The sequence below is a fragment of the Geospiza fortis genome, unplaced genomic scaffold (assembly GCF_000277835.1).
Source record: "Geospiza fortis unplaced genomic scaffold, GeoFor_1.0 scaffold213, whole genome shotgun sequence".
Classification (NCBI taxonomy): domain Eukaryota; kingdom Metazoa; phylum Chordata; class Aves; order Passeriformes; family Thraupidae; genus Geospiza; species Geospiza fortis.
The window spans coordinates 1211546-1231807 of NW_005054399.1; the positions used below are offsets into that span (position 1 = coordinate 1211546).

The 20262-nt window shown below is 51.9% G+C and overlaps 1 protein-coding gene across 1 annotated transcript in view; it reads left to right on the forward strand.

The window, feature by feature from the left end:
• Positions 1-20256, forward strand: part of LMF1 (lipase maturation factor 1) — a 143931-nt gene extending 123675 nt beyond the window's left edge. The window contains exons 9-12 of the mRNA XM_031061065.1: positions 3062-3215; positions 5380-5563; positions 13593-13705; positions 19728-20256. Coding sequence (XP_030916925.1) covers positions 3062-3215; positions 5380-5563; positions 13593-13705; positions 19728-19902 — 626 coding nt within the window. The 3' untranslated portion in view covers positions 19903-20256. The remainder of the gene's footprint in view (positions 1-3061; positions 3216-5379; positions 5564-13592; positions 13706-19727) is intronic.
• The last annotated feature ends 6 nt before the right edge of the window (positions 20257-20262 follow it).

Below are 20262 nucleotides of genomic sequence, written 5' to 3' on the forward strand. Positions count from 1 at the left end.
TTGGTGAAGGGGGCGGCTGCTGGTGGCCACCACTGGTAGCGTGGCCACCATGGTGGTGGGGAGAGAATTCCCCAAACCAGGGAGGAGCAGAGCTCCTGCTCATCCCATGGATGTGAAAAAACAAATACAGGGGGGGTTGTAACTGGAGAAAAGGGCTCGAGGTGGCTGATTTCCCCTTCCAGAGGCGCTTTCCAAGCTGCCCTGATCCAGGAGAAGCAGCACTGGGATGTTTCTCATGAGGCTGCGGAACAGATGGAGAGTGGTGTGTGCAGCATTTTTATAAACCGCATATAAGCAACAAATTGCCTGTAATATCAACAACAATCACAGCTGCTGGGGTTAAATATCCCAAACATCTGTCAGAGGAAGGAAAAATGTCAACAAGAGGCAGCATCTGTCTCCAGTCTTTTCTACCAAGAAGCAGCTCATTAACTAAAAATGGGAGGTCCAGCAATGCAGCTTTGTTAAGTTTTGTCTTTTATTTCACATATTTTGCTGGAATAAATCTTAATCAGCTTTTCCCCTGCTAGAGCTTTGCTTTTGAGGCTGTGAAAGTCTCAAACTTTTCCTCCCAACTCCATTTATGCCTCCAATCCCAAACAACACTGAGGCTGCACCTTGTTTTGGGTAGGAGAATCCAAAGGGAGTCACTGTGAGGGGGAGGCAGATCCTGTTTGGAGGAACTTGCACCTTTTCTGTGATGTTCTCCAGAAAGGCTGGCTGAGCCAGGGTGTCCAAGCAAGGAGAATGTCCATCCCACTCTGGGTGGGGCTGTGTCCCACCCTCAGGAGGGGCGGGGTGTCTGTAACATCCTGGGAATTGGAATTCCGGAGTGTTTTCTCTGCTCAGGAAGCAGGGGCTGTTGAGCTGGTGCTGATGGGTGCCAAGAGGCTCAGGGGAACCTCCAGTCCTGGGAACCAGAGCAGAAGACAGGAGAGCCCCCAGCCATATCCCGATTTTCTGAGGCCAGTCCTTGAAGTGTTTGATTCCTACTGAGGTCTCCACTTCCCATCCAGATCCCACTGGCTCCTCTCCCCACGTTTTGCTCCATCTAGGTTATTTTTTTCCCTGAATTAACCCATTTTTCTCTCTGATTGAGGGGCTGTGACCCCAAGGACCTGGAGACAGGAGGAGAATCCTTCCTGTTGAAGGATGAGCAGTCCCTGCATGGCCATGGAGTGCTGAGGAGCCAGGGGAGGCTCTGTGCCTGTACCTGCTCTTGAATTACAGGGAAAGATGTTCAACCCATCTAAAAAAAACCCCAAAAATGCCCCAAAGCCTTGTACCCAGCAGCACAGGGGGTGAGGGAAGGCCTGATTCAAACAGTTCTCCAGAAATGTTCTCAGACTAAACAATTATTAATAGCTTCTGAGAGAGGTTCAAATAAACATCCCTCTCCTGCAGAGATAAGGGGAAAGCTCCACGCAATTGCTTTGAATCCGATCCTTTGGCTGTTAATGTTAAATAAATTGAAAAGGGCCATGGGGTAAGGAGCCCCTCGGGGGTCACCTCTGCTTATTTGTCTGATCGTGGCCTGGGATCCAGCCCAGCCCCTGGTGCTGCTCCTGCAAACCCCATCCCAGAGCGCTGGCACAGCAACACTCATCTCCTCCAGGAGCGCTGGGAATTGGGATTCTGCAGAAGGAAAAGCCCTGAGGGTGGGGAGAGCTTGGGGCAGCAGCAGGAGGCAGGAGCAGCCCCGGGCTCCCAGAGCAGGAGGCTGATCCCCAGCAAGGTGCAGGTGCCAGCTGTGGTTTTTCCCCTGTGCTAAAGCCATGATTGATGTCACATTTTAGACATTTTTGCTTTTAGCCTTTGCTCAGACTGTTTAGAGAAAGGGAGATGCCAGCAGAGATAGCGGCCTGTGGCAAGGGCAGGGTGGGCACGGGGGAATGGGGATGGGAATGGGGAACGGGAACGGGAATGGGGAAACTGGGAATGGGGAAACTGGGAATGGGGAAACTGGGAATGGGGAAACTGGGAATGGGGAAACTGGGAATGGGGAAACTGGGAATGGGGAAACTGGGAATGGGGAAACTGGGAATGGGGAAACTGGGAATGGGGAAACTGGGAATGGGGAAACTGGGAATGGGGAAACTGGGAATGGGGAAACTGGGAATGGGGAAACTGGGAATGGGGAAACTGGGAATGGGGAAACTGGGAATGGGGAAACTGGGAATGGGGAAACTGGGAATGGGGAAACTGGGAATGGGGAAACTGGGAATGGGGAAACTGGGAATGGGGAAACTGGGAATGGGGAAACTGGGAATGGGGAAACTGGGAATGGGGAAACTGGGAATGGGGAAACTGGGAATGGGGATGGGAATGGGGAATGGGGATGGGGAATGGGGAATGGGGATGGGAGTGGGGATGGAAACAGGAATAGGAATGGGAATGTGCTGGAACCCTGGCTGCTGAGAATTTCAGACTTTCTGTGCTGCCAGGCACTGACCCCCAAGAGAACACTGCATTGGACCTGAGGCCATGGAGAAGGCTTCCAAAATTGAGTGATAGAACTGGGATTGTGGGTGTGGAGTTTGATCAGAAATGTGTGATACCACAGGGTGGAAAACTTAGAGTTTAAGGGTTTAGAATGTAGTAATATATCTAAAGCAAGATGGAGGTTTTAGGGCAGAGGCTGGTCCTTCTTCTTCTCCTTCTTCTCCATGGGTTTGGGTGGTTTTGTGTAATTGGATTAAAAAGTCCACATTGCGGGCACGGGTGGTTGGTTATTGGGTTAAAAGTGAAAATAATTTATGTGTCATTTCTTAATTGGACAGTTTATCCTTAAAAAGCCCTGTAGAGAGAGAGACAGGGCTCCATTTATTAGTTTGTTGGAGTGAAGTGCTGTAGAACTCCGGGTTTGTGGGACTGTAACATGGATAAGGGCTAACAAACATCTGAGTCCCAACAAGAAATACTGACTTGTGCATTTAATCCCAACCTTGGCAAAAAGAAGCAGAGACTCAGCAGGAGTGGGAATGGGGATGGGGATGGGGATGGGAATGGGAGCAGAGCAGTGAAATCAGCACCTAGTGCTCTGGTTTGGTGTCCCCCACAGGCTCCTGTGTCCGCAGAGTGCTGAACATCTCCTTGGGCCTCCTCATCACCTACCTGAGCATCCCGGTGGTGCTGAACCTGCTCAGCTCCAGACAGGTCATGAACACCTCCTTCAACTCCCTCAGGATCGTCAACACCTACGGAGCCTTTGGGAGGTACCTTTGGGCCTTTCTGGCACATCCCAGAGCTCCCTCCAGGGGATTCCAGAGCCAGACCTGCTGTGTGCCTTCAACCTGAAGAGAAACCCTTCCAGCAGGCCTGGAATATGAAAGAGATGGAGAAAGGGAGCAGGTTTCTTTCCCTGTGAAATACAGTGTATGATATATCTATTTATGAGAGAGATGGAGAAAAGGAACAGGTTTCTTTCCCACTAAATTCCAATTTATGGATTATCTGTTTAGGAGAAATAAGGAGAAAAGGAACAGGTTTCTTTCCCACTAAATTCCAATTTATGGATTATCTGTTTAGGAGAAATAAGGAGAAAAGGAACAGGTTTCTTTCCCTCTAAATTCCAATTTATGGATTATCTGTTTATGAGAAATAAGGAGAAGTGGAGCAGGTTTCTTTCCCACTGAATTTATTTTCTCTGAGCTGTCTATGAGTCAGCTCGTTCCATCGACATAGCAAATGTGAGAGCAGGATGAAAATATCCATAGGAGCAGGATGAAAATATCCATAGGAGAGTTCATCCAGGATATCTCCACCATCTCCAGCCCTTTATTTCTGGTGAGCTTCTCTTCCCCCGCACTCCTTTGCTCTCCCTCCTGGAAACATCCACAGCAGCTCTTGGTAGCAGATTTTTCCAGTGAGTGGCTTGGAAAATTAATTAAATATAAATATAAAATAACACAACTAAATATAAATATAAATGTAGATATAAATATAAAATTATAAATGTAAATCTATTTTGCAGAAGGTGAAGCAGTTTGGCTGTTAAAGGTCTGGCCTCCCCAGAGAAGGGGAGGAACGAGTCCCACCACAAGCACTGGAGATGCTGAGGACACATCAAATTAATATCATTTTTCCTCAGTTTTTCAAATAGCAGAAATTTCTGTGGACAGAAAAAAAAAAACCTAGAAAAAATATTAAAAACATCAACACTTGTGGAAAATGCCAAAATTTCCTCTTTTTTTTTTGAGAGAGAGAAATAAGCCCTGAAGCTCTTTGAGGGCTGGAGTGGTGAAGCTCCAGGAGATTGTTTTCTTTGGGCTGTTGTCCTTTTTCTTCTCCAGCCCTTGGTTTCTGTTTCAGCAGTTACCAGGCCCTACAGAGCATGTGCTGAAATGCTGCTGTAATATGTTGGTAATTCCAGCCTATGTAAACCAATAAAAAGAGGATTGCAGCTTATAATGAATGTGGGATGATGTGAAAGCTGACAGGTTTGGGATCACACAGTAGGAGCAGGCTTTTATTGGTAATTTGGTGTCCCTGATTTACAGGGTGTTCCTGAGTCTTGGGCAGCTGGCCATGGCTCAGAGCTCAGCCCAGGGGATAAAATGGAACTTGGCTGGAGAATCCACAGATCTCCTCAATGGAGGCAACAATTATAAGAGGAGATGCTCAGCATTCCTTAGGTTGGGAGCATCTCTCCCTGGGAGCCATCAGGGAGGAAGGTGGAGGTTGTGTGTTCCCAAATTTTCAGTTTCTTGGGCTGGAGGAGACAAAATCAAAGTAGGAAAAAACCCAAAGGGTGTTGTGGCTGCAGAGCCTTGCCAGGCAGGTTTCTGTGGCTCTGCGTTCAGCATGGGAAGCAGCTCCTGGGGCAGGTGGGTGTCTCTGGCAGCTCAGCCAGGACTCCAGGGTGGTGTTTCCATTCCCTGCAGTTTGCCATTCCCACTGCTCCGTGCTGGGATTGCAGCCGAGCCCCAGGGCAGTGCTCATGAGCTGCTGTGATCCAGAACCACAGCCCCACCTGTCCTGTAGGAATCATCCTGATGGATCCCAGCTGGCAAAGGGAAGAGGATGGAATTTGGCTTTGCTGCTGGAGAGAGGAAGGTCTCAGCATCCAGAGAACCTCTGGATCCAACTGTGCCTCCAGGCCAGTGACTCGTGTTCCACGTGGGCTCTCATGAACCTGAGCTTTCAGCTGAGATATGGGGAGAAATCCTTCTCCTTCCTTCCTGGCACAGAGCAGCCGTGGCTGTCCCTGGGTCCCTGGCAGTGCCCAAGGCCAGGTTGGACAGGGCTTGGAGCACCCTGGGATGGTGGAAGGTGTTGGGGTTGGAACTGGATTGGCTTTTCCCACCCAAACCTTTCTGTGATTTTATGATTTTCCACAATCTGAGCCAAATAACAACAACATCCTGCTGTACCCCACAGCATCACCAAGGAGAGGACAGAAGTGATCCTTCAGGGAACATCCAGCCTGGATCCCAATGACCCCACAGCAGTCTGGGAGGAGTTTGAGTTCAAGTGCAAGCCTGGGGACTTGAGGAGGAGGCCGTGCCTCATCTCCCCCTACCACTATCGCCTCGACTGGCTCATGTGGTTTGCTGCCTTCCAGGTAGGTGCCTCTGGAAGCCTGGGCCTTCCTTGACCAGGAAAAAGCAATTACATGGATTTACTACGTGTTGGGATCACAGGGGAATGTTGGAAGCAGTGGCTGAGTTAATTATGTTAAAAAAAAAAAAAAAAGGCAGGAACAAAGGTTGTGTTCCTAAAGGGCTGTGCTACTGTAATGAAACTCTTGGCAATTTTATGTGAGGTTTTTTTTTTAAGGGTTTCTTAGCAATACCAAGAATCCCTGTTGGGGACACCCCTGGGGACAGCAGCTCTCATTCCCCACCTGCCCACACCTGGACATTGATCCCTCCAAATATTGTCCCCACGTGATATCAGCAAACAGGTGACAGCCAGAAATTAAATAAGGGGGGGAAAGCTGAACGTTAATTCTTGTTTAGCTTATTTTGCAAATCTTACCCATGTGACGTAGGCTGGGTTTTCCAGAACTGACTGACAGCAGTGACACGAGGAAAACCCATCTCAGAGTACCCCAGGCTTTTCTCTTTGTCCCTGCACCCTCTCCTGGAATATCTTCAAGCCCCTGGGTTTGCTGTCCCTGTGGTATTTTCATTTTGGAGCCTTTGGGATTCCTGGGCTCTGACATCAGGCCATGGTTTGATATTTACCCCGCTGGTTTGTGTGTGCTGGAATTTCATTTAATCTGCATTAGGGCTGCTTATCCCTCTGGAAAACCTCAGCCAAGGTCCAAAGTGCAGCCAGGAGCAGTGCCTGGAATTAGGGAAAGGTGCAGGGGGTGGGTGGAGCTGGGGGCTGAAGTCAGCCTGTGTTTTGGGGAGAAATCAGCTGCCCCAGGCCCAGCTTGTGTCTGAGGTGTGAAAAATGCTCTGCCCAGGGCAGAAATGTCCTGAAGGTTTCAGATAAAAGAGATCTGAGGTTTGAACTGAAGGATGGGACAGAGGTTCTGCTGTGCAGAGCAGAGTGTGGGCTGTGCCCAGGGGTGCTGGTGTACCTGGGAGGAGGAAGAGGAAATAACTCATCCTTACTGTTAGATTTAATATTATTAGTGTTTAATTCATTATTTGTAGTGTTTAATTCATTATTATTAGTGTGTAATTCACTGTCATTAGTGTTTATCCATTATTTTTAGTGTTTATCCATTATTATTAGTGTTTATCCATTAATATTAGTGTTGAATTCACTGAAAGCTTCCCCCAAGTGTTCCCATTCACCTGTTGGGAGTGTTGCTCTCTTGAGGTGTATCCACAGCAGCTAATTAGCAGCAATTAGTGTTGAAGGTCTCTGCTGTGGCAGGCTGGAAAGTGGGAATGGGGATAACCTGTGGAGAACAGTGGGAATGGAGAAAATTGTTGTGGGAAGCAGTGGGAATTGGAATAACTTTTGGAAAACGGGGAATGAGGATAACTGTTGTGGAGAACAGTGGGAATTGGGGTAATTCATGTGGAAAGCAGTGGGAATGGGGATAACCTGTGGAAAGCAGTGGGAATAGAGAAAGTTGTTGTGGAGATCAGTGGGAATGGGGATAACTCTTGTGGAAAACAGGGGGAATGGGGATAACTTTTGGAAAATAGGGGAAATGAGGATAACTGTTGTGGAAAATGGGGGAAATGGGGATAACTGTTGGGGAGAACAGGGGAAATGAGGATAACTGTTGTGGAAAATGGGGGAAATGGGGATAACTGTTGGGGAGAACAGTGGGAATGGGGATAACTTTTGGAACACAGGGGAAATGAGGATAACTGTTGTGGAAAGCAGTGGGAAGGCAAGTTGCCCGGGCAGGGCAGTGAGCTGGGATGCTCAGGCATGTAAATACCTGCTTAAGCAGGGAAGTAAATCCCGTTTGGAATGGCCACAGCTCGGCTGGAGCACTGGGAGCTGCAGATCTGCTGCCAGCTGCCTCCCTGGGCTGCTCGTCCTGCACAGCCAGAGAAATGCCCGGGTGGTGTTTGCACCTGGAGTCCCCCAGAGCAGCAGGAAGGAGGAGAAGCAGGAGCTGAAAGGCCAGCAGGAGCTTGTGAACCAGAGGAGTTGTGCAAAACCCGTGTGGGAGTTCACAGAGCCCATAAAGCCGAGCGGGTTCAGCCTCTGGGTTAGATTGAATTTGTCCCCAGAAGTTCTGGGATGTTTCTCTGGCACCACTCTGCGCCTCCCTGGCAGTGGCCAGGTACAGGGCTGACATTCCCAGCTCTGACAGGCTGGGGAAAAGCCTCGGACTTGAGGGGATGAGATTTCCCATCCCTGGTGCTGCTCCTGACAGGCTCCTCTTTGCACCTCATCAGCACCTGACAAACCAGCCCAGCATCCCCCAGGAACTTTCCAGCCTGGGTTGGCTGCAGGATTCACTGGGAAGTTGCCTCCAACCTGGCCTTGGCTCTGCCAGGGATCCATGGCAGCCACAGCTGCTCTGTGCCAGCACCTCCCCACCCTCAGAGAAGGCTGAAATGGCAGAACAGGATTTAATCCCACAAAATTGAGGTGAAGCATTAGGAATAGCTTTTCCCCCCTTGACACTTCCATGTGTTAGTGCACAAACGTGCTGGGTTATTGTTACAGGCTTATCTGTGCTCCAGCTACTGATGCCAGCCCTCCTGTAATTATTTGACTTCTGGTTTATGGTGGAATTTCAGGAATAGCCCAACACTGAGCTGGGCTGGCACAAAAATCACTCCAGTTCCTGGAGTCAGCATTACTGATCAATAACAAGCAGAAAACAAAATACTGCTCATACTTTTGGGGCTTTGAGCTGGTCAGCTCTGCTGCTGCTGCTGGGCTGTTGTGGATTCTACAGAAGTTGGATGTTTATTATCCCAAAGGGTTGTTGTCCACCAGGGGAAAAGGAAAAATCCAAGGGAAAGGCTTTTCCCTTCCTTCTTGTGGCATGAGGGGCATTTAATCTGTTTGGGGACTGCATGGCCAGCACAAAGGCACCCTCTTGGTGCTCATCAAAGAATAACTGCTCCAAAACAACAAAATATTGCTGCCCTCAGACTGGGTTTAAAGCCCAGTGTTTGTTGGATCGTTCCTGCTCCAAAAGTCTGGGGATGTAAAACCTGCTGTGGAGCAGAGCTTGGGATGCTCTGGCATGCAATGTGTGTTTTCCAGAGATGAGGTTATTTACAAAAAACCTTCAGCTGCTTTCCTAAGAGCAGGGAGAGCCTCCAGCAGCAGGGTTGGTGCTCTGGGTGGTAACAGAGTGATGGAGGGTTCAGGTTATGCATGAGCTGGAAGAGCTGAGGCAAAGTAACCCCATTTCTAGAGAAGGCAGGTGCATGTTCTTGTCAGATATTTGATTTGAGCCTCCTGTTGTCTCAGCCTTGCAGCCAGAAGGTGCTCAGAGGGAAGATCTGCCCGGGGGAGGAGGTGTGGGTGTCATCATCAGCCCTCAGTGCTCCCTGCACCCAGCTCAGCCTCTCCACTGCCTTCCTTCCCCTTGTCCCCACACGGGCTCAGCTCCCTTCGTTCCTGTTCTGCTCCTGGGCACAGCGAGGGTTTGGTTTCCTCCTTCTCCCTGTGGCCATGCAGAATTCCAGGCAGCCCCACCTCCTGCAGCAGCCGTGCCAGGGAAGTGCCCAGAGTGCCGCAGCAGATGTCCTATGGTGCCCTGGGTAAATCCGGATCAATCCTGGATCAGTCCTTGGCTTAGGGAGTGGTTCCTGTCCAGTGGCCCTGCCCAGACCCCGCTCTGGAACAAAGGGACTTTTCTTCCCCCAGCCAGGGGTGATGCAGGAGCTGTGCCAGGTGTGGCCTTTCCCTGCATGGGTGGGATGCAGGAGCTGATCCCCAAAGTCTTGCTCTGCCCTCTCATGCAGCATTTATTCCTGCCTCCTTCAGGGAGCAGCTGCTTTCCCAAGGATTTTCTGGTGGGATGGATCGAGGGATGGCTTTTAGTGAGTAATGCACTTTGGGATGGAGACATGGCTTTGGGAAACTCACAGAAAAAAGGGATGGAAGTAGGAAAAAATTCTTCCCTGTGAGGGTGGGAAGGGCTGGAATAGAATCCCCAGAGAAGCTGTGAAGCCCCTGGGTCCCTGGCAGTGCCCCAGGCCAGGCTGGATGGGCTTGGAGCAGCCTGGGACAGTGGGAGGGGTCTCCCCATGGCAGGGGTGGCACTGGATGGGTTTTGGGGTCCCTTCAACCCAAACCATTCCATGATTCCATGGGGCTTTTGGGGATAATGGAAGGGACCTTTCTTGGACAGCAGGATGGTAACAAGTGATGGTGAGCTGGAATTCTATAAAACAAAGGGTGCCATTAACTGTGGCCTCCTTTCTGGCAGGGATTATTCCTCCTGACAGCTCCCACTCCTAAACAGCAATGCTGAAGGTGCTGGACTACAGCAGGGTGGCTGTGGGGTGGGAATGGTGGAATTCCATGGTGGAATTCCCGTGTTGCATCCCCAGTGGCTCAGCTGTGACACACAACCAGCCCCTCACACCACAGCAGGGCAAATGGAACCTGCCCTGCCCCTCTGGCAGCCACTGGCCCTGACCTGAAACCACTCAGGGCTCCCAACCACGTGAAATAATAACCCTGGGCTCCTGTGCCAAGTTTCCAGCTGTTCCCACATGTGCATCTCATCCTGACCTCCTCCTGTGCCCGTGCCAGCCCCGAGATTCCATAAAACACCACACTAATCCCCAGCCCTTTTTCATTAAATGACCAATTAAAGCTCAAGGAAAAGCCTCCTTATTATTATTATTTCAGTTGGGAACATGTTCCCTGTAGCTCCAGGGGTTTTTTGGGGTTGGTATTTTTTGGGGATGATAACGTTCCCTTGGCTTTGTTATCAGCAGGGTTTGGTTGCTACTGTGGCTGCTTTGCTGTGGCTCCAGGCTGGTGCCTGCCTTAGCAGAGCTGTGGGTTTCAGTTCTGTGCATTATTAAACTCTCCTGGACACCAGTGAATGTGTTCAAGGTGAGAACACTGTGTTTATTCCCTGGGAAGGTGTCAGAGTGGGGAGGTCAGGGAGGGCCAGCAGCTGCAGGGAAGTCCCAGGGCAGTGATGCTCAGGTCTGGCTGGGAGAAGGAGCAAACCCCCTTCCCCAAGTGGCATTTGGGGTGAGACTGGCATGGAAAGAGAGGGGGAAGTGTCTGCCTGAGGCTGAAACCCATCAGGAGTTCAAAGCTTAGCAAAAAAGTGCCCCAGGTTCTTTGTTAGTCCCCTCTGCTGTACCTGAAACAGGATTTTTGGAGGTTCTGGGTGCTGGTCCCAGCTGCAGGGACAGCTGAGGATGATCTGGCTGGAGAGCTGCCCCTGCCATTCCCATGGATGTGCAGGGGGTGTCCATGGACACAGAAGGGCTGGGTTCCTGTGGGGCCCCTCAGCTCTGCTGTGCTGCCTTTGCACTGGCTGGCCATGGGCTTGGTGTGTGTTCAGCTCCCTGAATGGCTTTCTGTGCTAGCACAGAATGAAAACTCTCCAAAGATGTGCAAGGGAAGTGTGTCTGTCCCCTGGGGGGCTGCAGCTCCCCAGGAGTGCTCAGGGCAGGGTCAGACAGGGACGGTGCTCCCTGCGTGGCTGTGCACTCACTGGTTCCCAGTAACCCCAGTATGGAGCCAGCCCGGGCTCTGTGTGGCACCAGGGAGGGCAGGAGCAGCTGAGGGAGGTGTGGTCCATGTCTGGATGGAGATGGAGGGAGATGGAGATGGAGATGATGGAGATGGAGGTGGAGATAGAGAGAGATGGAGATGGTGGAGATGGAGAGATAGATGGATGGAGATGGAGTTGGAGAGAGATGGAGATGGATGGAGATGAAGATGATGGAGATGGATGGAGATGAAGATGATGGAGATGGGTGGAGATGAAGATGATGGAGATGGATGGAGATGAAGATGATGGAGATGGAGCAGCCCAGGGATCCATTGCTGTGCAGGATCACTCCCAGCTGCTTCTCCTGCTCACTGAAGATCCCAACCCTAAAGCTGACCCCAAAACAGGCCAGCCCACCTCCCAGCAATGTGTGCCTCTATCCTGGGTTCTTTTTTCTCCTGTAATCAATGCCCTGGGTGGTTCAGGCTCTGTGTTGCACACTCAGGTCCCTCCATGCTGACCGTGCAGATCCAGCTGGATCCACGGACAGAGGAATCCCTTGGGGTGGCTCTTCCCTGGGTGCAGCCCGGATCTCCTGGGCTCTTTTTGTCCCCCCTTTTGCAGGGTATCTCCTGGGCTGTTTTGTCCCCCCTTTTGCAGGGTTTCACTTTGCAGGGTAATGAGTTAAGCAGGGTCGTTAGCGCAGCCCGGGGACGGGGGCGGGGGCTGCACCGCCTGGAAATTTCTCACCGCAGACTTCACTGGGGCCAGACATGTTGTAAATTTTACAAGAAAAACACTTTACAGACCAGAAGTCCGACTCTGGTGAGCACAGAGCTGCTAATTAACAATTTGGAGGCCACGGGAGCCGGTCCCACCTTCCTGGAGCCTCCTGGTTCCCAGTCAGGCTTGCAGGGTTTGGGGGCCTCCTCGAGCTCCAGCTGGGGATCTCTGGTGGTTCCTGTTCCCATCCTCCTGCTGCTTCCCAGCTTGCACACAGGAGCTCCCAAACCTGCCAGGCTCTCCTGGAGATGATGTTTAACATCATCCAGAGCCCTGGGATGTCCAGGGAAGCTCAGGATGCTGAAGGTGTCACTTGTGGTGTGTGATCCCTGCTGGTGGCACCTTTTGGGAGCTCCTCTGTCCCAGCCAGGGATTCCCAGGCTGGCACCACCTTCCCAAATCCCAGCCTGAGCTGTTGGGGGACACAGAGACTGGCAGTGAGTGACCCATGGGGACACAGCCAGGCCTGGGGGCAGGGATGGGGACAGTGCCAGCTCTCCCTGGGGCCTGGGTGAGGTTGGTGTGGCACATCCCCCTCCTGCTTCCAGGGTTCACCGTGTCTCCTGTTGTGTCAGCACCACCATGGCCCAGTGCCACGGTGTCCCTGTCCCTCCCTGAGAGCCCAGGAGGTGGCACTGGGGGCTGGTGGAGGGAGCATCCCTGTCCCCATCATCCATCCCTGTCCCCATCATCCACCCCTGTCCCCATCATCCACCCCTGATGGATCAGAGCAGATGGAGGGAGCAGGAGGGGCAGAGTCATCACTTTGAGAAGGTTTTTTGGCTGAAATAACTGTGGTTTTCCTCTCCATCGTGATGAGCTGGGGTCAGAAACCCTGCGAGGTAGAGCTGCCCCGATGGGCCGAGGTGTTTTCCATGGTTTCTCTCCCGTTTCCCCTGGTGACAGGAACAACAGAGCGGGCCAGGAGGGGAGGGAGCTCTGGCAGCGGCTTTGCCTCGGGGCTGGGCTCTGCTGAGAGCCCGGCAGGTACAGCTCCTGGCTTTCCCTTTCCCACAGTGTCCCCTACTGCCTGCACTCCAAAATCCACCCAGGAAAAAGCAGAAAATCTCAGAACGTCACCGTGGGGAAATGCTGTTAGGCAGGCTGAAGAAGAGCAGGATTCCTGCAGGGAGGGAAATCACACAATCAGGGAATGACTGGAGCTGGAAGGGATCCGTAAGGATCATCCAGGCCAAATCCCTGCTTCCTCAGGATGAGCTGAATTCAGTCAAACTCTGCCACTGTGCTTCTCCAGAAGGGGCTCTGGGAGGAAGGAGTTTGAAGGGGATGGATCACACAGCAGGAGATAAAGAGGAGACAGGAACTGGGAATAGAGAAGCCACTTCCTTTATTTTCCTTTGGATAACACGAGGGAAGCAACCCAAACCCTCTTCCCAGGGGAAAGCAATCTGGGTTAAAAGGGTGGATGGGTTATCCATAGAAAATGTGCTGTTATGGTTCCCCTGTGGGGTTTGCTGCTAAATCAATGGTTTAAATCAGATATCTGGGGGCAGAATTGGCAGATGAGATGAGACAAACCCAGGGAAGCTCTCCCTGCTCCCTGAGGGTGCCAGTCTCTGTCTGGACCTCAAAGATCCCATGGGACACATGCTGAAACCCTGGGAAATTCACTATTTCCCACCCAAATCTACCTAAATCCCTCCTCAAGGCCAGGAATCTTTAATCCAGGAAAAGCCCAGCAGCTCCTAACGTTTCCATTTCTCCTTCCTTCCCCAAGACCTACGAGCAGAACGAATGGATCATCCACCTGGCTGGGAAGCTGCTGGCCCAGGAGGAGGAGACCTTGTCCCTGCTGGCCACAAACCCCTTTGCAGGCAGAGAGCCTCCAAGGTGAGCCTGGAGTTACCCCAAGGGAGAACTTGATCCACCTTCTTCCCATCCTGGACGTGCACAGGAGGTTCCTGCTGGGGTTTGTGTTTGATGGGACCCAGGTGGGATTTAGGGATTTAGGGTGGCTTTGGTGGACACCACAGTGCTGCCAGCACCTCAGTTCCCCCTGGAGGGGCCACAGGGACCCTTGGGATGAGCCCATTCCCAGCAGATCCATGCAGGGCTCGGTGCTGCTGCTCCTGGCCAGGAATGGTCCCTCCTGCTGTGGTTTCCTGCCCCTCAGCTCTGGGGCTTTTGCCACGTTCTCTTGGTGAGCTCAGCTCAAACCCCACCATTCCCATGCACCTCCTGAGGTGTTTCAAAGACAAAACAGCCCTGCAGGAATTACTGAGTTTGTGGACACTGCTCTTGGAATTGTTTGTGTTTTCAAGGAAGAGACAAAGCCAACATCAGCCAGGGAAAGGCACAGAGGAAAACTCCGAGGTTTTACACAAAAGGAATTTTGTCCCAAAAGCGTCTGTTTTGTTGATGGAGTTATTTTTAGCTGAGAAAACATTTTTTGGGGCATTTTGGATCAACTCAAGCCATGTTATGCTGCTGCTAATGTTTTCCATTTGAGGCTCTGAGGATGCACTGCAAACAGGGATGCAGGTCCAGGGCTCTGTGTGGAATGAAATTCCCCTGGGATCCCACTGATGTTTTCCAGCTTTAGGGCACTGCATCCCCCAAAGCTCCTGAGGAGAGAGACTCCTTCTCCAGCTGAGGCACAGAAAACTTCCCACTTTTACCAAAATGGTTCCTCTGAGGTGCTTTGTAAACCCCAAGATGGTAAAAATCCCCAAATCCTGGAATGATTTGGGTTGGGAAGGAGCTTAAAGCTCATCCAGTTCCACCCCCAACATCTTCCACCATCCCAGGCTGCTCCCAGCCCCGTCCAGCCTGGCCTTGGGCACTGCCAGGGATCCAGGGGCAGCCACAGCTGCTCTGGGCACCCTGTGCCAGGGCCTGCCCACCCTCCCAGGGAGGAATTCCTTCCCAAAATCCCATAACCCTGCCCTCTGTGGCCTGGTGCCCTTGGCAGGGGATGGAACTGGATGATTTTTAACCTCCCTTCCATCCCAAACCATCCCTGACCCTGTAATTCCCAGATCCTGGACTTGTATCCAGAATTGAGGGGGAAGTTTGCTGCCCAACCTTAGGGATCCCTTCATTCCCACCACAGTAGCTGGGTGGAAAAAAACTCCTGATTTTCCTGCCCTTATTCCCCCCTCCCTCCACTCCAAAGGGAATTTTGAGACTTAATTATTTTCATTCCCTGCTAGACTAAATAATTAGGGGAAGGGGCTGTTTTCCATAAGAACCTTGCACTCCATCCTCCACGGGGTTTGTTCTGTTAATGGAAACTCTACACCTTCAATAGCCAAGGGACTTTCAGAATGAGTTAATGCCTTCGAAATGAAATTTCGGAGACCAAAGTTTGGAGGGTTCTTTACAACTCAAGAAATTATAGTATTTTTTCAAGTGTGATAAACTTCGAATGAGAAACAGGTGACTGATTAAAAATGAGGGCATTGTTGAGGGCCTGGCTGAGCGGGAAGCTTGGACCTCGAGGCTGGTGATGTTTGGGGAATGTGGATTTCCCAAATATTCTGGGGCAGTGGATAGTTCATAAAAGCCCAGCCCTCATAAATCTGAACAGGAGGGCTTGGGCTGAGAAATTAAGAAGTGTTGAACACACCACGGAAAAGGCTGCAACAATCAAAGGAAACCAAAATCAGATTTAGCCCACAGGAGGGGGGAAAAAAACCCCCAGGTTTTTGGGGTCTGTTTGGTGTCTCTGATATTAAATCATGGTCACTTCAGGATTTTTATTCCAATTAAAGTAGCACTTTGTTGGAAAAGCCCCACCATGGGTGTGAAGAGCTGGATTTGTAGTGGTGGTGTTTGAGAGGGAGCTGGTGCTTCCCTTTGGATGCTTTGGAGCACAGGGGAATGGAGCATTTGGGATCCTTTTTTGTGGGATTTTATTTTATTTCCCACTCAAAAGTGACTGGACTTGATAGCTGGGCTGGGATCTGTGCAGTCAGCCCAAGCCTTGGGAAGAGCTTGGTCATATTTGCACCTTGTAGAAGCCAGTTTGGGGTTTGGACCCTCCCCAGAGGGACAGAGGTGACTGGAGCAGTGCTGAGAGCAGGCAGGGACTGGGAATTCCTGGAAAATCCAGGCCTCACTGGGATTAGGTGGAAAAGAATCTCTCAGCTATTACCAGAATTGAATTCCACAGCCCTGAAGGGAAGTTTAAGGGGTTTTCATTGGGGGAAAAAAAAAAAAAAACCCTCAGTATTTCATGGAAGGCAGAGCTCATCCCAAGCTGGCAGGATTTCCCCCAGGCTGGGAAATCTGGTGGCCATGGGGTCTCTTTTCCTTGGCAGGGTGAATTCCAGCCTTGGATCCATCTGGAGCCAGTTTTTGGGTTGGTTTTTTTTTTTTTTCCCCCACAGTTTTCTCTGCCCTTGGTGTTGTCCCACCCTTCCTACCCCATCCAGAGAGGAAAAACCCCACTGTGCCACTTCCCAAGGGGATTTTGAGGATCAGCTGCCCATGGGATGCTCCAGCTCTGTGGGACCTGACCTTGCAGGAGCCTCAGAATCAGCAGCACTAAGAAACAACCCCAAAACTGCCCCGATTCCCTCAATTTAGGCCAAGATGAATTCATCTCTGCTCCCTCCCATCACCAGGGCAAGAGCAGCGATGCTGGAGCAATGTTACCTTGCTGAATTTGGGCTTCCCACCACCTGATTTACAGCAGAGCAGGGAACCTCAACACAAAACACCCTAAAAAAATCCCCAGAAAGACACCCCATGTTTTGCTTTCTTTCTTTCTTCCCCTCTCCCACCCCTCCTTGCCTTGGCAGGCCATTAATTCTAACAGAAACCACCACTGGGTTTTGGTTTTTGTTTTTTTTTTTCCCCTGGAACCCCTCAGCTGTTGCAGGGAGACAGCTGCACCCTCTGGAACTAATTACAGCTGTCTGGGAGATTTAGGCCCCCATGCCAACAAGTCCAATATTGCTGCTAATTTTTAGCACATCCCCCTGGGGCTGGCAGGAGGGGCTGATACCCGAGGGCGCTGCGGGGCAGCTGCTGCCGGGCATCTGCTGAGGGCAAAACGCTGCTTTAACAGATCATGCTGCTTGTTTGCAGCTTTTCTGGCCTCTCCCCGAGGCCCCGGGCTGTTGGGGATGCCCTCGAAGGTGGTGGCTGAAGGGTTCTTGGGGTGGTTCTGTCCTCCCTCCTCTGCCGGTGTTGTCGCTCTCCTGGCGCCGCTGGTGGAGCAGAAGTTGCCCAGAGGAACCTTTTGTGCCCTTTTCCTCACAGCAGGGAGGGTTTTCCATCTCCTGGGACAGTGCTTGGAATGCCATCCAGTCCTTGCCATGGGCAGGGACATCCTCCACCAGACCCCATCCTGGGACACTTGCAGGGTGGAGCTTCCCTGAGGATCTGTGCCAGGGCCTCCCCACCCTCACAGGGAGGAATTCCTTCCCAATATCCCATCAAATCCTTCCGTTTAAAACCATTTTTAATGGGAGCTGGTGCCAGTTGCTTCCCAGGGAGCCAGGAGGAGCTGCCAGCTTGTGTTTGCTTGGTGAATCCCCACAAGTCCTTCTCGTCCTTCTCTGAGTACCTGGGACATCCTGGTGAGGTCAGGCAGCTCCTTCCTGACCTTCCAGAAGCTGCTGCTGTTTCTCCAGAGCAGGAATCAGGGAATCTCCTGCAAGCTCAGTCTCCAAGGCCTGTGGATCCCTTCCAGCTGCCAGGAGATTTTTTGGAAGCCCCAAAACTGCACAAACTCTGTGAACCCTGGAAGGATGGGAGTTTCTAGCACCTTCCCTCCCTGAATCCTGGGAAGAGGGAGCAGGACCAGCACTGGAGGAGCTGGAAAACCCCATAATTCCAGGACTGAGGCACCCAGGCAGGTTATACACACTGACAGAGCTTGTAAACTCTGTGAGCCCTGAAATGAGGGGCTCCAGTGGGTATTAAACACTGGAGCTTTTACATCCTGAGCCTGGCAAGGAAATATTCCCTCCTGGCTTCCAGGTTTTCTCACATTTATTTTGGGAATACGTGGAGATGGGTCCAGCTTGGGAAGTGCTCTGCAGCCACTCAGTGAAGGAAAAACCCCCAAGCATCAGAGTGGCAGGTGGAGGATGCTGGGAGCAGGAGACTGCCATAGAAGCATTTTTGGGAGGTGGATCTGGGATGGGAGGTGGAGGTGTTTTGGGAATCCCAGGAAGCAGTCAGGCAGCAATTGGAAATCTCCAATCATCCTGGAGTGGCTCCCTGCACCCCCAGGGATGAGGCTGTTCAGTAACACTGCAGCTATTAACAGGAATTCTGTGCTCCTGCAAAGGAAACCCTGTGGGAATAACACTCCAGCCCCTGTTTGGCTTTTCCCAGCCTCAGAAAGCAGGGAAGAGAGGGAGAGCAGCAATGGGCCAAGCTGGAATGAAGGCAGCAGCTGCAGGGCAGAGTTTGTGGGGGTGAGATGCAGGTTTGTGCTCCCCAAATTCCACTCAGGGCCCCTTTCCCCATTTATCTTCCTTCATCCTCAGAGTCATTGAGTCATGGAATGGTTTGGGTTGGAAGGGACCTTAAAGATCATCCAGTGCCACCCCTGCCATGGCAGGGACACCTTCCCCTGTCCCAGGTGCTTCCAGCTCCATCCAACCTGGCCTGGGACATTCCAGGGATCCATGGCTGCTCTGGAAAACATGATGGGTGTGATGGACACAGAATGCCAGGACCACGGGGGCTGGAAAAGTGCAGCAAGTCCCACCTGTGCCCAATGCCCACCTTGTCCCCAGCCCAGAGCTCTGAGTGCCACCTCCAGCAATTCCTTGGACGCCTCCAGGGATGGGGACTCCAAACCTCCCTGGTCATCCCGTATTCCCATGGTTTTGTAGGAGAATCCTTCCTGTGCTGCTCTCCTGGGTCCCAGCAGGACTGGAGCAGAGCTGTTGGCCTTGGAGCCACCCTTGGGCTGGGTGCAGCTTTCCCCAAGCCCCTCACCCTGCCCTGCTCCCCAAAGCCCAGCGCTGATGGCAAATCCATCGGAGCCGTCCCTCATTATTTCAGCAGCAGGAAGGACCTTCCCGCCACTCCAGGGATCCCCCAGCTGCCGTGCCCTGCTCAGTAGCAGGGTCTGTATTTTCCTAGTGGAGCAGAGCAGGTTTAAATGAGCACTGACACGACTTTGACAGTTTTATTTTGTGGGTATTTTATGGGCTCGCCCGGCGATGCTCCCGGCGCGGGCGCCGCTCCGGCCCTTGTCAGCATGTCCTACATCAAGGGGGACAAACCCCCCGGATCCAGCGGCATGGGCAGCTCCCAGAGTGTTTCCTGACACTGATGAATGTTTCTTTCTGCACTGCTTTCAAAGCTCCTCTGCTGTCAGCTCCCGCAGCAGCCGGAAAACAGATGCGCTCAGAGCCGCGCTGCCGCTGGCTGGGCAGGGGGTGCTGGGGGGCTCAGACTCCCTGCTCCTAAACCTCCCAGGCACAAACACTCCAGGATGGCTCTGAGAAAGGAAAAAACCTTCTTATTCCTGCTTTTATTATTATTATTATTATTATTATTTCGTGTTTAGCTGTGGAAAGGTGTGGGGAGTGCTCAGGGCAGGGGGTGTTAAAGCTCCTCTGCTCGTGCATCGTTCCTGAGGCACAGCTGGGATTCCTAAATGGCATCAAGAGGAGCTTGGGAGCTTCCCAAAGCTTTCCCAAAGTCACTGCTCTGTGCTGTGGGCATCCCCAGGATGGATGGATGGATGGATGGATGGATGGATGGATGGATATGGGATGGAAGGATGGAGTACCGGGATGTGGAGCCACCCTGAGCACCCTCAAGCTGATTTCTCCATCCAGAAAGGCTCCAAAACACCAATCCAAAGGAATAAAACCACGGTCCAAGCCTCTCCACAGAAGCCACGGCAAGGCCTGAGCTGCTGTTTTGTCTCCCACAGGTGGATCCGGGGGGAACACTTCAGGTACAAGTTCAGCCAGCCCGGGGGGAAGCACGCCCGCGATGGGAAGTGGTGGATCCGGAAAAGGATCGGCCCCTACTTCCCCCCTGTCAACCTGCAGGGCCTCAGGAAGTTCTTTGAGGACAGGAATTGGCCTTATCCCGTGCAGGACTGAGGGAAAAGGATGGCCAGGACAAGAGGGACCAGCTGGGAAGATGGAGAACGGGCAGCTCCTTCCAAACATCTCCTGCCTCTCTGTTTTTTATCCATATCCTTGTTCACGGCTCTTTTCCGGAAGATCCTTCCAGAAGATTCCCAGCCAATTTGCCCACTTGCTCTGTGAGCTGCTTTTTCTCACCTCAGTGGTTGATTTCTTTAGCCAGGCTGCTCCATTCAGGAATTCCTCTGGAACTGGGAAAAAGGCAAGCAAATAACCAAGACTGGTTTTGGGGGAGGTGTTGGTGTTGGGAATGTGGGTTTGAAACAAAAATGGGAAAACAAACCAGGAGGGATCTCCTGGGAGATGTGTGCTGTG